Source organism: Budorcas taxicolor, chromosome 13 (genome assembly GCF_023091745.1).
Source record: "Budorcas taxicolor isolate Tak-1 chromosome 13, Takin1.1, whole genome shotgun sequence".
NCBI lineage: Eukaryota > Metazoa > Chordata > Mammalia > Artiodactyla > Bovidae > Budorcas > Budorcas taxicolor.
In genome coordinates, this window is record NC_068922.1 from 53,328,212 (window position 1) to 53,341,543 (window position 13,332).

The 13,332-nt window shown below is 46.6% G+C and overlaps 1 protein-coding gene across 1 annotated transcript; it reads left to right on the top strand.

Annotated features, from left to right (window-relative positions):
* The first annotated feature begins 768 nt into the window (after nt 1–768).
* Nucleotides 769–12,636, top strand: LOC128058062 (tyrosine-protein phosphatase non-receptor type substrate 1-like). The gene is made up of 5 exons (XM_052650434.1): nt 769–874; nt 1,298–1,654; nt 7,238–7,558; nt 8,336–8,665; nt 12,533–12,636. The coding sequence occupies exons 1-5, from the start codon at nt 769–771 to the stop codon at nt 12,634–12,636; spliced, it is 1,218 nt and encodes a 405-aa protein (XP_052506394.1).
* Nucleotides 12,637–13,332: the final 696 nt, after the last annotated feature.

The window sequence follows — 13,332 nt, forward strand, 5'->3', positions numbered from 1 at the left end:
TCACGGACATAGAGAACGGAGTTTGAATTGTCAAGGTATATGGGGTAGGGGTTAGGTAAGCTATTATATAAGGAAAGGATAAAAAACAAGATTCTGCTGTACAGCACAGAGAAGTATATTCAGTATCATGTGATAAAAATAACGGAAGAGAATATATTAAAAATGTATAACTGAGTCACTTTCTATACTGCAAAATTAACACAGCATTGCAAATCTATACACTTACATTAAAGCAAGTTATAAATCAAGTAAACAAAACATAGACCACCAAAGAGATCTATGTCCTAATACTCACCAGTGAATATTGTACTTTACATGGCAAAAAAATTTTGTAAACGTGATTAAGAATCTTGCTATGGGGAGAATATTCTTGATTATCAATGTAAGCCTAATACAATCTTATAAGAAGGAGGCAGGAAAGCCAAAGTTAGAGGACAAGTGACAAGGGAAGCCCAGTTGGAGTCATAAGAAGACAGAAACCTTGAGAAAAAGAATGCGGATAGTCTCAAGAATTTGGATAGGCAATGATCAGAGCCTCTAGCTGAAATGTAGCCCAACTGACTCCTTGATTTTAGTCCAGTAATTCTGTTTTTGGTCCCTTCATATCCAGAATCATAAGATAATAAAACTGTCATTTTTAGTCACTAAATTTTCTATACATCTATACATCTGCCTTAGGTAACTAGTATAACATGACTGTGTCATCGGAACAAATCCCAGGGAGTTGAAACAAAGTTTTACTTTCTTCATAAACTAAGTGTTCATTGTATGTTGGGAGCTCTGAACATCACTGTCACTCAAGTATCCAGGTTGTTGGAGCAATTCTATCGTGAGTATGTGGATCGCTGGGGAGGAGAGAAGCTGGCCCATACAGGTACTTGCAGTTTAATGAATAACATACAAAATGCATGCATCACTTAGTCCTCACAACTCGGTGATCTAAGAGGTCTCGTGGTCCCACCTAACGCAAAGGACAGAATGCAGCACTCCCTGAGGACACACAGTGAACACCCAGGAATACTGGGTCGATCGTGACACTTCCAGAGAGGGCTCACGTTCTCAGTCCCCGTCTCTGCCACATCACTGACCTCTGTGCCTCGGTTCCTCTCTTGTATTAGCGTCTTACATTACAGGTCGTTGTGCAAGCTTCATGCAATGTACTTACAGTGTGCTGAGTGTAAGGCCCATTCATGGTGCAGTCAGACAATGAAAGCTGTTGTTGACTGTTGATAAACATTTGAGAAAACCTACAGGATCACATGAGGATGAATACATAACTGTTTTGTTTTTCCTCCAGGAGCGGCAGGTGAGGGGGAGCTGCAGGTGATTCAGCCTGAGAGGTCAGTGTCAGTTGCAGCAGGAGAGACGGCCACTCTGCACTGCACCATGACCTCCCTGAGCCCCGTGGGGCCCACCAAATGGTTCAGGGAAAATGGGCCAGGTTGGGAGTTAATCTATAGTCAAAAAGGAGATGTCTCCCCCCGAGTAACAAGTGTTGCAGATACCACAAAGAGAAACAACATGGACTTTTCCATCCGCATCAGTAACATCACCCCAGCAGACACTGGTGTCTACCACTGTGTGAAGTTCCGGAAAGGAGAACAGGGCGACGTGGAGTTTAAGTCTGGACCAGGCACTCATCTCACTGTGAGTGGTGAGTATGGCCTGGGTGTCCTCATCCCCTGGTCTCTGACAAGTCAACAAGAATGCCCTTCACTCTTCGAGAAAAAAAGGAATCCAATACTACAGTGATCTGGACATGATCTGATTTTACTCCCTTCTACAAATCAGAGTATTTGAGGCCATGACGGCTGTACTGTTTGCTCAGGGCCCCACAGCTGGTAAACGCGGGAAAAGTCTGGATCCCCGTCTACCTGGTTCCACAGTCCTTGTCTTTCCCATCTCATTCAGTCCTTTGATTCCAGGGATAAGGGAAATGAAAGTGAGTGACTTGCTCCTTGACAGGCCAGGCCTCACTTCTTACCTCTGGAGAGTGCACCCTCAGTGTGGCTGAGTCTTCTCTTTATTCAGCACTTACTGAGCACCTCCTGTGTGCCAGGCCCTGCCCTGGATGCTGTGGAAGCAGCAGCGAGCAAAGCAGGCAAGGGCTCTTCTCCCGTGAAGCTTATGTCCGCTTCCTCCCAAAGAGGAGAAAGCCATCCAGGGCAGGGAGGGGAGATGTGTTTCTTTATTTTCTATTCAGACTATCGCACTGAAAAGAGATTCTAAGAGACACAGTTTCAGTGTTTATTCTGATGGCCCTGATTGGAGACTATGCCGAGAGGTTGGGTGTTTCCAGAGGATCTGTGGAAAAAATTCTTCGGTCATTCACGCCTTGACTCACATAATCACTGAAGTCTCCCAGCATCTTGGAATGTCCCTCCTTGGGGAACCAATTCTCCATGTGGGTGATTCAGGAGCTGGAGCAGCCCTACTGAGGCAGAAAAAGGTGCTTATTTAGATTTTTTCTGACAAAGACCCTGAATCCTGGACTCTCGGAACAGGATGGGTCTCTAGACACCATCCTCCCAAACCCCCATGTACAGATGGTGGCTGAGGCCAGATGACAGCGGTCCAGACCACAGTCACACAGACAATGAGAGGATCTATTAAGAACCCAAACTGACTCCAAGCCAGTCACTTTCCTGCACAGGCACTGGAACTCCTTCCATGAAAGAGACTTGCACACACAAGTTGCAGAATAAAAGTTCCTTGAGTTACCCATGAAACAGGCTCTTTTCATTGCTTTCCCCAAGGTTCAGAAGGCCCCTCACATTCAGACCCTGAGCCTGAGGTGACTGGAAAACTCTCCCTACTTTCACCCGCATGATCCCAAAACCCTCATTCCATATCAGCACCTAGAGCTGCCCTGTTTTTCAACAGCTACTTAACACTCAGCATATGGCAACACCATCATTCATCTTATAGTCTCTTGCTGATGGACATTAAGTTGTTCCTAACCTTGGGCTACTGAGACAGTGATGAAGGGATAACCTTTCCACGTGTCACTCTCCGCAGAGGAGAAATATCCACTGGAAATGGCACTGCTAGTTCAGACAGTATGAGGATTTTAATTTGTGTGACAGTATTGCCAAATTTCCCTTCTAGTCATGGTAGCAAATAAATCTCCCCAAACCTCCAGACATCAGCAGGGCAGGTGGCTTTATCATGATTTTGCAGATATTACTAAACTTCCCAGAGGGTGGGTCCCCTGCTCAGTCTCAATACAGCTAGTAAGTGGCTCCCCCACCCCTCAGATCTGCTGACTCCCAGCGCTGCTCATCCTCTTCCGCAGGCTTCCCGCCCAGATGATTCCCTGGATGAGAGAGGGATGGGAGGGGAGGAGCAGCCTGTCAAACGGTGAATCCTCCTTAGGCATTTACTCATTATAAACAGTGTTCAGAAGGAAAGGTGGTCTGTTTTCCATTTTACAGATGAGGACCCTGAGGTTCAGAGAGGGGACTTGATTTGTGAATAGCTAGAGGAGCCAAGATTGAACCCTAAACACTCACAGTGTCATAGCCCTGCTCTCTGCACACCCCACTGTGCTTGTCAAAGTGGAGAAAGCTCCAACTCCAACCTCTTAAAATTTTGCTTTGTCCTCTCCTTTAGAGATAAACACTTTAAAAAGTCCTGTAAGAGAGGCCAGTCCAGTTTTACAACCCAGATGACATGGATCATTCAGTGTTGTGTGATGTGCTGAAATGTTCCTCAATGACAGGGATCAACACTCTTAAAAGCGTCAGGAGATTTTCTCCCCATTGTTGTGATGTTGCCCCTTCACTAGGCCTCCTGTGGAGCAGATCTGGGAAAGGTGGTGTAGACAGAGTCCAGAGGGGCCACTGAGACCCCAGCAGCACCAGGCATGCCCATTCCTGGTTCTGCAGACTGAGGATGAGGAGAGGGAGGTGTTTCCTAGAGGGAGTGGGGCCCCGTGTGAGCAAGAGTTCCTAGTCTAGACTCAGGTGTCAGGAGTCCATGTCTTCCCTTGTGGCTTCAGGGTCCCCAGCCTGGGCCCTCGGAGGCCTCTCCTCCTTGTAGTGTTTCAAAGTCAAGAATCTGAAAAGGGGAGGGTGGTGGTCAGTATGGGGGTTCCTGAAGATGGGCCCTTGCTCTGCTAATGAACTTGAAGCATGATTCTGGTTCATTTTCATGGAAGTGAAAGTGAAAGTCACTCAGTTGTGTCCAACTGTTGTGACCCCATGGACTGTGTAGTCCATGGAATTCTCCAGGCCAGAATGCTGGAGTGGGTAGCCTTTCCCCTCTCCAGGAGATCTTTTCAACCCAGGGATCAAATCCAGGTCTCCCACATTGCAGGTGGATTCTTTAACCAGCGAGCCACAGGTGGAACATGGAGATGACAGGAAATACTGGGACACGGTGGGGAGTGAGAGGAAACAGTCTCTCCATTTCTCTCAGCGTCAGTTTTCTCTTCGTAGAATGGTGGTCCTCATGGTCTCCTTTCAAGAGAATTGGAAGTATTTGATGTGCTCTGTCCAAATCACCAGCACAGAGTAGGTTCTCCTAACTGAGGTGTTATTTCAAAGCTGAGACCCAGGTCCCTGTGCTTGCCCCCATTCCTTACCTGTAGAAAGAGGATAATCACACAACCTTTGCAGGGTGTCCTGAGGGCACAGTGACCTGGTGACCGCACCACCCCTCAGAGGGCGATGATGCGTCCATCCCAGGAGGGCAGTGGGATCCTGGGAAAGTCTCAGGTTCCCTATCTGTGAAATAGTTGTAATTACATTACGTTTCAAGAATCTGTGATGACTGGAGAGGGTCTAGAAAGCCCTGGGCTCGGGGCACTATGGTTGAGAGCCTGGGCCATACCCCTGCCTGGGCCCCCATCCCAGCTCTGCCCCGTCCCAGCTCTGGGACCTCTGATGAGTCCTTCACCACACTGCATTAGTGTCCTTGTCCCTCAGTGACAGCCCCATCCTAACAGAGTAGCTGCAGGGATTGGATGAGGGACGCATGTCAAGTGATTAGAGCAGAGCCTGGCATGTCTTCCACCAACATGAGCTCTGATGTGCCAAAACCAGAGGATGTTCTATGGGCCACTTTCCCTCTAAGACTAAGTACACCTAGGGTTGGTGTGGAACTAGGTGCCTTTCAACTTCAACCATTCGTGGCATCACCTGGGAGATGGTGAAAATTTCCCCAGACCCTGGCTCCACCCTAGAAATTCTGATTTGAGTGCACAGACATGGCCTGAGCAGCTGAGTGCCTTAATTCCTGCAGAGGATGCTGGTGCCTAGTCAGGGCACAGGAGCCCAGAGCTACGTGTTTTCTGGGGTCACAGAGGGAGACCTGCAGTATTTCCCTGATAGACATGGACCCTTCTGGTGCCCGAATTGAAAGAACAGCTGTCCCAGGGGTGAGTGCTTCAGAATAGGCTGTGATGTTGACAGATCTTAGGAGGCCCAAGAAAATCAGCCCAAGTGGAGTGGCAGGAACAAATCCCACCTCCAACCGAGCTCTCCTGATCTCAGAGGGTATTCTTCCCCACTCAGACCACCCTGTGCAGACCTGAGCTTCGTCCCTGGGGAAACCTTCCCAACTTTAAACACAGGAATCTAAACAGGTGCTGGAATCCCTGCGAACACTCTCTGCTCAGCCAGGAGCCCTCCTGCTTCAAACACCAGAGAGGATCTGATGAAATCTGTCCTCCTTCCTTTCAACTTGCTTGCTGATTCTGTAATGAGCTGATCTGCAGGAAAAGTGCCTGTGGTCTCTTGTGTGTTTTGAAAGCCTATTTCTCAAACTTACCTCTTGAGGGGATTATGTTTTTTAAAGGGGTCAGACTCATAATTTGGTGTCCCTACTATTTCTTTTCATGTTGATTTTTGCAAGGCAGCTGTATGGAGCAAGACTTGAGACTCTCCTTGGTGCTTCTATTGTGATTTTGTTTTGCTTTCTTTTGCCTAAAAATGTAGTTTCAGAACAAGAACTATCAGAGCATAGGATAATAATCACAGGTGTTACTAATTAAGCACCTACTGTATGCCAGGCTCTATATCTTACATATATCCTCACTCATCTTACAGATGGTGCTTGTACCCACTTTGTCCAGAAACAGTGAGGCTCCAGGATAAAAACCAGTGACACTAAAATCAGTATGTCCTCTGTAAGTGAGGTGAGCTCTGACCTTACCTGCTGGGTGCCCTAGGCCAGCTGCATCCTTCCTGAGCCTCATCCCATGTATAGGGCCACTCTCAGGCCCCTCCTCAGGGCTGGTGGGAAGATTAGAGAGCTGAGGGTGGTCAAGAGTTCAGCCCATCTTTAAGCTCTGAACAACTCTGGACAAGTGGTATCTAATCACAGTACTTTAAGGGGCATCTATGATGCTGGTGTTTGTTGGATTTGACATATTAAGGTTACTCCTAACTATGTCCTCAAATGTTTGAGTTTTAGGAAGCAAGTTAAATGTTTAGAAGTGAAAATGTTTGTTACATTTGCTGTCTGACAACTTATAAGGGGATGTTGCGTAATAATGAACAATTAGAGACACCCAACAGCACCAGTCAACAGAGAAACCACCCTCACACTTGATTTGCTGATTTATGTATCTACAGATTTAATAACAGTTTAAAAATTAACCAGGCTTCCCTGGTTGCTCAGACAGTAAAGAATTTGCCTGCAATGCAGGAGACCGGGCTTCGATCCCTGGGTCAGGAAAATCCCCTGCAAAGGAAATGGCTACCTACTCCAGTATTCTTGCCTGGAGAACTACATGGACAGAGGAGCCGGGCAGGCTACAGTCCATGGGGTCATAAAGAATCAGAGACAACTGAGCAACGAACACACACACATATATAAGAAATTAACCACCACTGGCTTCTCAGCACTCAGTAATCTTTCTTTTCAATCCAGTACTAACCCAAGAGAGAAATCCAGACTCAGAAAAAACACCTTTTTGCACCATTCCTTTGGAATTCAGGGATTTATACATTGGTCCTATTGGAATATTCATGGAAAGAAAGACAACTGTGAAGGAAATTCATAAATTCCTGAGAGGACAGTTCTGCATATAAATATATTCTGGGTTAAACAGAGGTCTGTGTTTTTTTAGTTTTGTGAAGCACCTGAAAAAAAATGCTTCCACTGCATTTAACCTTCACTGCAACCATGAATTTAAAAATAATATATTTGCAATTTCTTAACATTGTCACGAGTATTTGGTAATAATGATAATCACAATCATGTTCTTCGTTTATAAATGTTTCTTTTGTAGCCAAGCCCTCTCCGCCCATGGTATCTGGCCCTACAGTGAGGGCCACACCTGAGCAGACAGTGATCTTCACCTGCACATCCCACGGCTTCTTCCCCAGAAACATCTCCCTTAAATGGTTCAAAAATGGCAATGAGCTCTCAGCTTCCCAGACCAGTGTGGACCCAGAGGAAGACAATGTTTCCTACAGCATCACCAGCACAACCAAGGTGCTGCTGGCCCCAGGAGACGTTCACTCCCAGGTCATCTGTGAGGTGGCTCATGTCACCCTGCGGGGGGGCCCTCCTCTCCGTGGGACTGCCAACTTGTCCGAGACCATCCGAGGTAGATGTCTCTTATGTCAGCCCTAGCCCACACCTGCCCCCAAGGCCCCAACCTGCTCCTCCCCCCTGCCTTTTGCTTCAGGCCTTGAATTGCCTGAAATCTGCTTCCTGACAGTCCTGTCCAGTCTAGCCCTTCTAGAAAGGGCTCCTAGAAGAGTTGGTCACTCTATTTTAATGAAAGTGCCAGATGTACAACTGCCATGTGCCAAGCACTGAGATAAGCAGTTTTCTTTATTAATGAAAGTGAAAGTGAAGTCACTCAGTCGTGTCCTATTCTTTGCAACCCCATGGACTGTAGCCTACCAGGCTTCTCCGTCCATGGAATTTTCCCGGCAAGAGTACTGGAGTGGGTTGCCATTTCCTTCTCCAGGGGATCTTTCTGACCCAGGGATCGAACCCGGGTCTCCTGCATTGCAACCAGATGTTTTACCATCTGAGTATCTCCAATTACTGAGCACCCATGCTAAGCCCAGGACCCTATGTGCTTGGTGATTTCATTTATTTTGCTGCAGTCTTATATTCCAACTGCATGCCAGAGGCTGAGCTTGTTGATTTCACACATAACAACCCTAATAGGAGGTTCCCGTCCTTGAGCAGTGTACTTTCACTGTGTTCAGTGACTTCATTCATATGCAAACAGACCCTCAGTGTTTGAGCACCTACTGCATGCCTGGCTCTGTCCTGGGTGACGCCCTTGCTGTGCGGGGAGCTGTTCTCCAGCCCCTCTCCCATGGTGATCTGTGTTATAAGGTGCAAGCTTCTTCCTGTGCTGTTTCAGTTCCACCCACCCTGGAGCTTACTGCATACCCCTCAGCGGAGAGCCAGGTGTTTATCTCCTGCCAGGTGAACAATTTCTACCCACCGCACCTACAGCTGACCTGGCTGGAGAATGGAAGCGTGTCCCAAACAGAAGCGGCCTCAGTCCTCATAGAGAACAAGGACGGGACCTTTAACCAGACGAGCTGGCTCCTGGTGAACTCCTCTGCCCACAGGGAGGCTGTGGTGCTCACCTGCCAGGTGAAGCATGATGGGCAGCTGGTGGTCTCCAAAAACCATACCCTGGAGGTCTCTGCTCCCCAGAAGGCCCAGAGCACCCATGGACTTCCTGGTGAGGCTTCCATTACATCTCACAGGGCTTTTCAAATTTTATCTTTTTTTAATTATTAAGAATAGTAATTCAAGTTTATTATGGAAGAGTGTAAAAGTCTATAAATAAAAAGTAGAATTTTGAAGTGAGCGCCTCTCCCCCAAATTTCATACTCCAACAGACACAATTTAAAATGGGTTGGTACATTCTTTATATGACTTTTGACGTGAATATAATTAAAGAAGGAAATAAGATACGGAAGGAAACCATCTCATTCGTACTGTCCTGCTTCTCGCTTTCTTCAGCTATTAGTAATTATGTTCACCATTCCATGTCCGCCCACCTCCCTCCTCCTTGTTCTTTCTAACCTCTGCCTAGTCTGTCTCCAGCCTAGACCTTCCATCCACATGAGGAACATCATCCCAGTAGACGTCAGCATCTGCTACTCTGTGAAGTTCTGGAAGAGGAGCCCTGAGGACACGAAGTTTGAGTCTGGTTTTGGCACACAGTTGACCGTGAGTGGTCACTGCACAGGGCTCCTTTGTCCTTTGATTTCTGACAGTGGACCAGCAGTGATCACAGTCACTCACTGCACGTTTACTAAAGGTAGCTCTCAGTTCACTTCCTGCTTTAGCCACCCAAAGCGTTTGGACTTTATAGAAGGGACTCATGGAGAAGTAGGGAGGGGGTGATGTGGTTGAAAATGTGTCACTTTTAGTCCAGATGACTGGGCTAAGATAATCAAGGTGAATCTGAGTCTCTGAGGACAGGGACCACCAGTCTATACAATAAATATGTGCTAATTAGAGACAGGTTCCCCCCTCAGCTGGAGCTTGTCCCAAGGATAGTCCCCCTTTCCATAAATAAAACATCTTGTAGGCTCTCATGTAACATCAAGAGAGGGTCAAGTCAGGTTCCAGGAATCGTTACTCCAGAAGACCTATCAAAGGCCCACTTTTCTTCCGACATACTCTATGGTGTTGTCCTCATCTGCTGGGTCAATACTGGGTCACTGAGTGTCCATGTCCCTGCCTGCTGGAAGGATAAAGAGAGGTAGGGGAGAATAAACAACTTCCCTTGAACAAGAGATATAGGACAGTTTCATAATAATGTCCACTTTAACTTAGTCTTGTGTGCACAACCAATCAGTGGTGTCCACAATAGTGTGGTTATCTGGTTAAGTATATTGACTTTCTATAAAAATCATACAAGTGCACACTTAATATAATCAATTCTAATTGACTAACACCATTTCAAATGGAGCATAAATTCAAATTTTCCAAAATACTATTATTGTTGTTTTCTGTGCACCAAAATTGTTTTTATTTGTAAGTTCTTGGCAAAATTTTCCCATGAAATCACCTGGCCTTGAGAATCTTTTGAAAATTAATTTGAATCAAATATTTAAGAGTATTCAGATTATTCATTTCATATTGAATGAGCTGAGGTAGTTTTTTTTTTTTTTGAGGTATTTGTCCATCTCTGAGTTGTCAAATGTCATTCTGTACAGTTTTCATGACATTTCTTCATTATCCTTTTGTCTGCAGTATCCGTAGTGACATCCTTGGTTTCATCCTAATACTGGAAATGTCTCATTCCTCCTTTTTTATTTGTCAGTTGTACTGGAAATTTTTCAATGTTATTGGTCTTTTAAAAAGAACACCCTCTTTCAGTAATTTTTCTCTCTTGCTTCTCTGTTTCCAATTTCACTGGTTTTTCTTTATTTATTTATTATTTCCTTCTTTCTGCTTGCCTTGGGTGTATTTTGCTCCTCCTTTTCTCATTTCTTGAGGCATGAGTTTAGGTAATTGGTTTAGACTTCTTCTTTTTTCCAGCGCCACACCCGAGTCTCCTCTCGTACTGCGGAGTTAGGAGAGTGAGCCTGGGTGACTGACTACTGAGCTCTTCCTCCAGATCTCAGATCCCTAGACAGTCTGCCTCCTCTCCCACCTCAGAGTCCTCCTATGCCTGTCTCTTGTGCTCTTTCTAGGGTTCCATTTGTGCTTAACAGGGAGCATAGGAGAGAAAAGCCCATGGCATTTTGTCTGTTGCTGCTGCTGCCGCTAAGTGGCTTCAGTCATGTCCGACTCTGTGCGACCTCAGAGACGGCAGCCCAGTCCCTGGGATTCTCCAGACAGGAACACTGGAGTGGGTTGCCATTTCCTTCTCCAGTGCATGAAAGTGAAAAGTGAAAGTAAAGTCGCTCAGTCGTGTCCGACTCCTAGCGACCCCATGGACTTCTGTCTGCAGTGGCTTGCAAATGCTCTTAATCTTCAATCTCCTGATGGGCTCAACCAGGGCTGCTGTAGGGTGCCTGACTCAGCATGCCTGCTAGTGTGTTTTTTGGGGCGTCTAGGTTGTCAGGCTGAAGAGAAGTGTAAGATGATAATGTGACTTTCCTGCTGCTGCTGCTAAGTCGCTTCAGTCGTGTCCGACTCTGTGCAACCCCATAGACGGCAGCCCACCAGGCTCCCCTGTCCCTGGGATTCTCCAGGCAAGAACACTGGAGTGGGTTGCCATTTCCTTCTCCAATGCATGAAAGTGAAAATTGAAAGTGAAGTCGCTCACTTTCCTACTGAGACCCAAAACCTACCCTGGGCACCTGAGGACTCCAACCACTGCAGTGCTGGGTGCAGTCAGTCTGGTGGGAGGATGGACATCTGATTGCTTGTTTTTATGGTATTGGGGTGTTTTACAATAAAGTCCTATCCTAATGGACTTCTCTTCCCACAGCATAGAGCAAACCAATACAGTAATGGGGTTTTTGGCTAGTTGGCTGGTTCGTTTGATAAAGGGAAAAAGGTTCTGAGTCTTCTAATTCTTCGGTTCTCTTTTATCTTTCAGGAACCAGTATCTGAAATCCCTTCTCCCTACCTTTTTTTTGTTCTCTTTACCACTCGATTGCCCCATAGCACTTCTTTTCTCTTTCTGCCTTTTCTGGACAGAGGGTATGCATTTTAAATCATGCCTGTCCATAGAGTCAAATCTGTCTTCCTTAAGTTATGTTCCTATAGTCACTGTGAGTAATTAATATGTTTAGTGACTTGATACAAGATAAATATCTTATCATATAGTTGTAGAGGTCAGACATTATAATGGGTGACTAGGCTGTGTTCGTTCTGAAGATTCTAGGGGAGAATCCATTTCCTTCCCTTTCCCAGCTTCCGAGGGTGCCCACACTCCTTGGTAAAGGGCCCCACATTACTCTGACCTCTGCTTCTGATCACATCTGCTTCTCCAAATGACCTGCCTCCATCTTTTACTTATAAGAATCTTCATAACTACATTGGCTCCGCTTGGAAAATCTAATTTAATGTGCCCATGTCAAGATCCTTAACAAATCACTACTGCTAATCCTTCTTGACATGTAAGGTAACATATGAGCAGAACCTGGGGATTTTGTGCCAAGCCTTTAAAATCAGGCTTACCTTGAATCCCTTTCCTATAGTCTGTGCCCTTAGGAAATTTTCCCAATATTTTCAAAGTTTAGATATATTTAATATTGATGATGATAATTCCAAAAACTCTAGGCACCTGTTCTAGCTGCCATGCCTGTTTCTCCTACATTTTCCTGAGACTTGAAAGGATGGAATTACAGCCTAATGAGAGATTGTGCACAAGGATTTGCTGAATTTTTCTTGTCTCACAGTTATTTTCAATCCTGGCATTTTCTCTTCAAATAATAGGACCGTTGCAGCCTGAGAAAGGAAAGAGGAAAAATGAGGCGGTTCTGTACCCTAATTTCTGCCTTGAGCCTTAGCTCAGGTTGCAAGTCAAAGCCATAGCATGTTGATGGGCCTAGGCAGCCTCAGATGGAGTAAGTGGAGGCCCCTGGGAATGGCTCCTGTGTGGCGCATCTGATCACCCCTCTTGTCCCCTGATTTCCAGGTCCAGAGCTGTCTTCTCTTTGGGCAGTTGTCTTCCTAGTCCCCAAGATGCTGCTGCTGCTCAGTGTCTCTGTCATCTTTGTCCACAGGAAGTGTCGAGCCTGACTGTAAGTTATGGATGAGGGAGGGCAGGACAAAATCTAGAAGACAGGTGTTCATTAGGGGGGCCACCCACAGGCCACACGGGGGCAGGGCTCACACGGAGTTAAGAGAAGGAGGCACACCTCCCTCGGTACCCTCAGGAGTATTATGTTTCCCTCGAAGAGGTGCCCAGCTCCCAGGAGATGGTGAGCTCCTGGATTTCAAAGGGTTTCTCCTGGTGTTTCTGGGGAGGAGATAGGCAGCGTGTGCTGAATGAGGAGCAGCTGAGTGGGCGGCTCCCTTGCAGACCATTTCCAGATCACTGAACTCAGGGGCTCCCTGGGGCAACAGGTATCCACACTTAAGGTAATATTGGTTAGTCCCAGATCAGCTCCTCTGATGGCTGCTCCAACTGTGACCTCTGTGTGACAGAGTGGAAGGCCTGGGGAGGGAGCATGAGGACCTGGGGAGGAGGCTGAGGGGTCAGAGTCCTAACTCAGGGGCTGTCCATCCTTTCAGGACTGGCATCCCAGGAGGGGAATACCTGGGCATGTGGGAGGCATGCAGAGAACTTTTCCTGAATGATGAGCAGAAAATTAAGTATGAAAATGTTTCCCACAGCTCCTTCCTTCCTCCCTGCTAGGTGCCGCCATCAGCCTCTACTGTCTCCTTCCCTCACTGAGGGCCCAGCCCACAAGAAGGACCCAGCTGAAAGCTTCC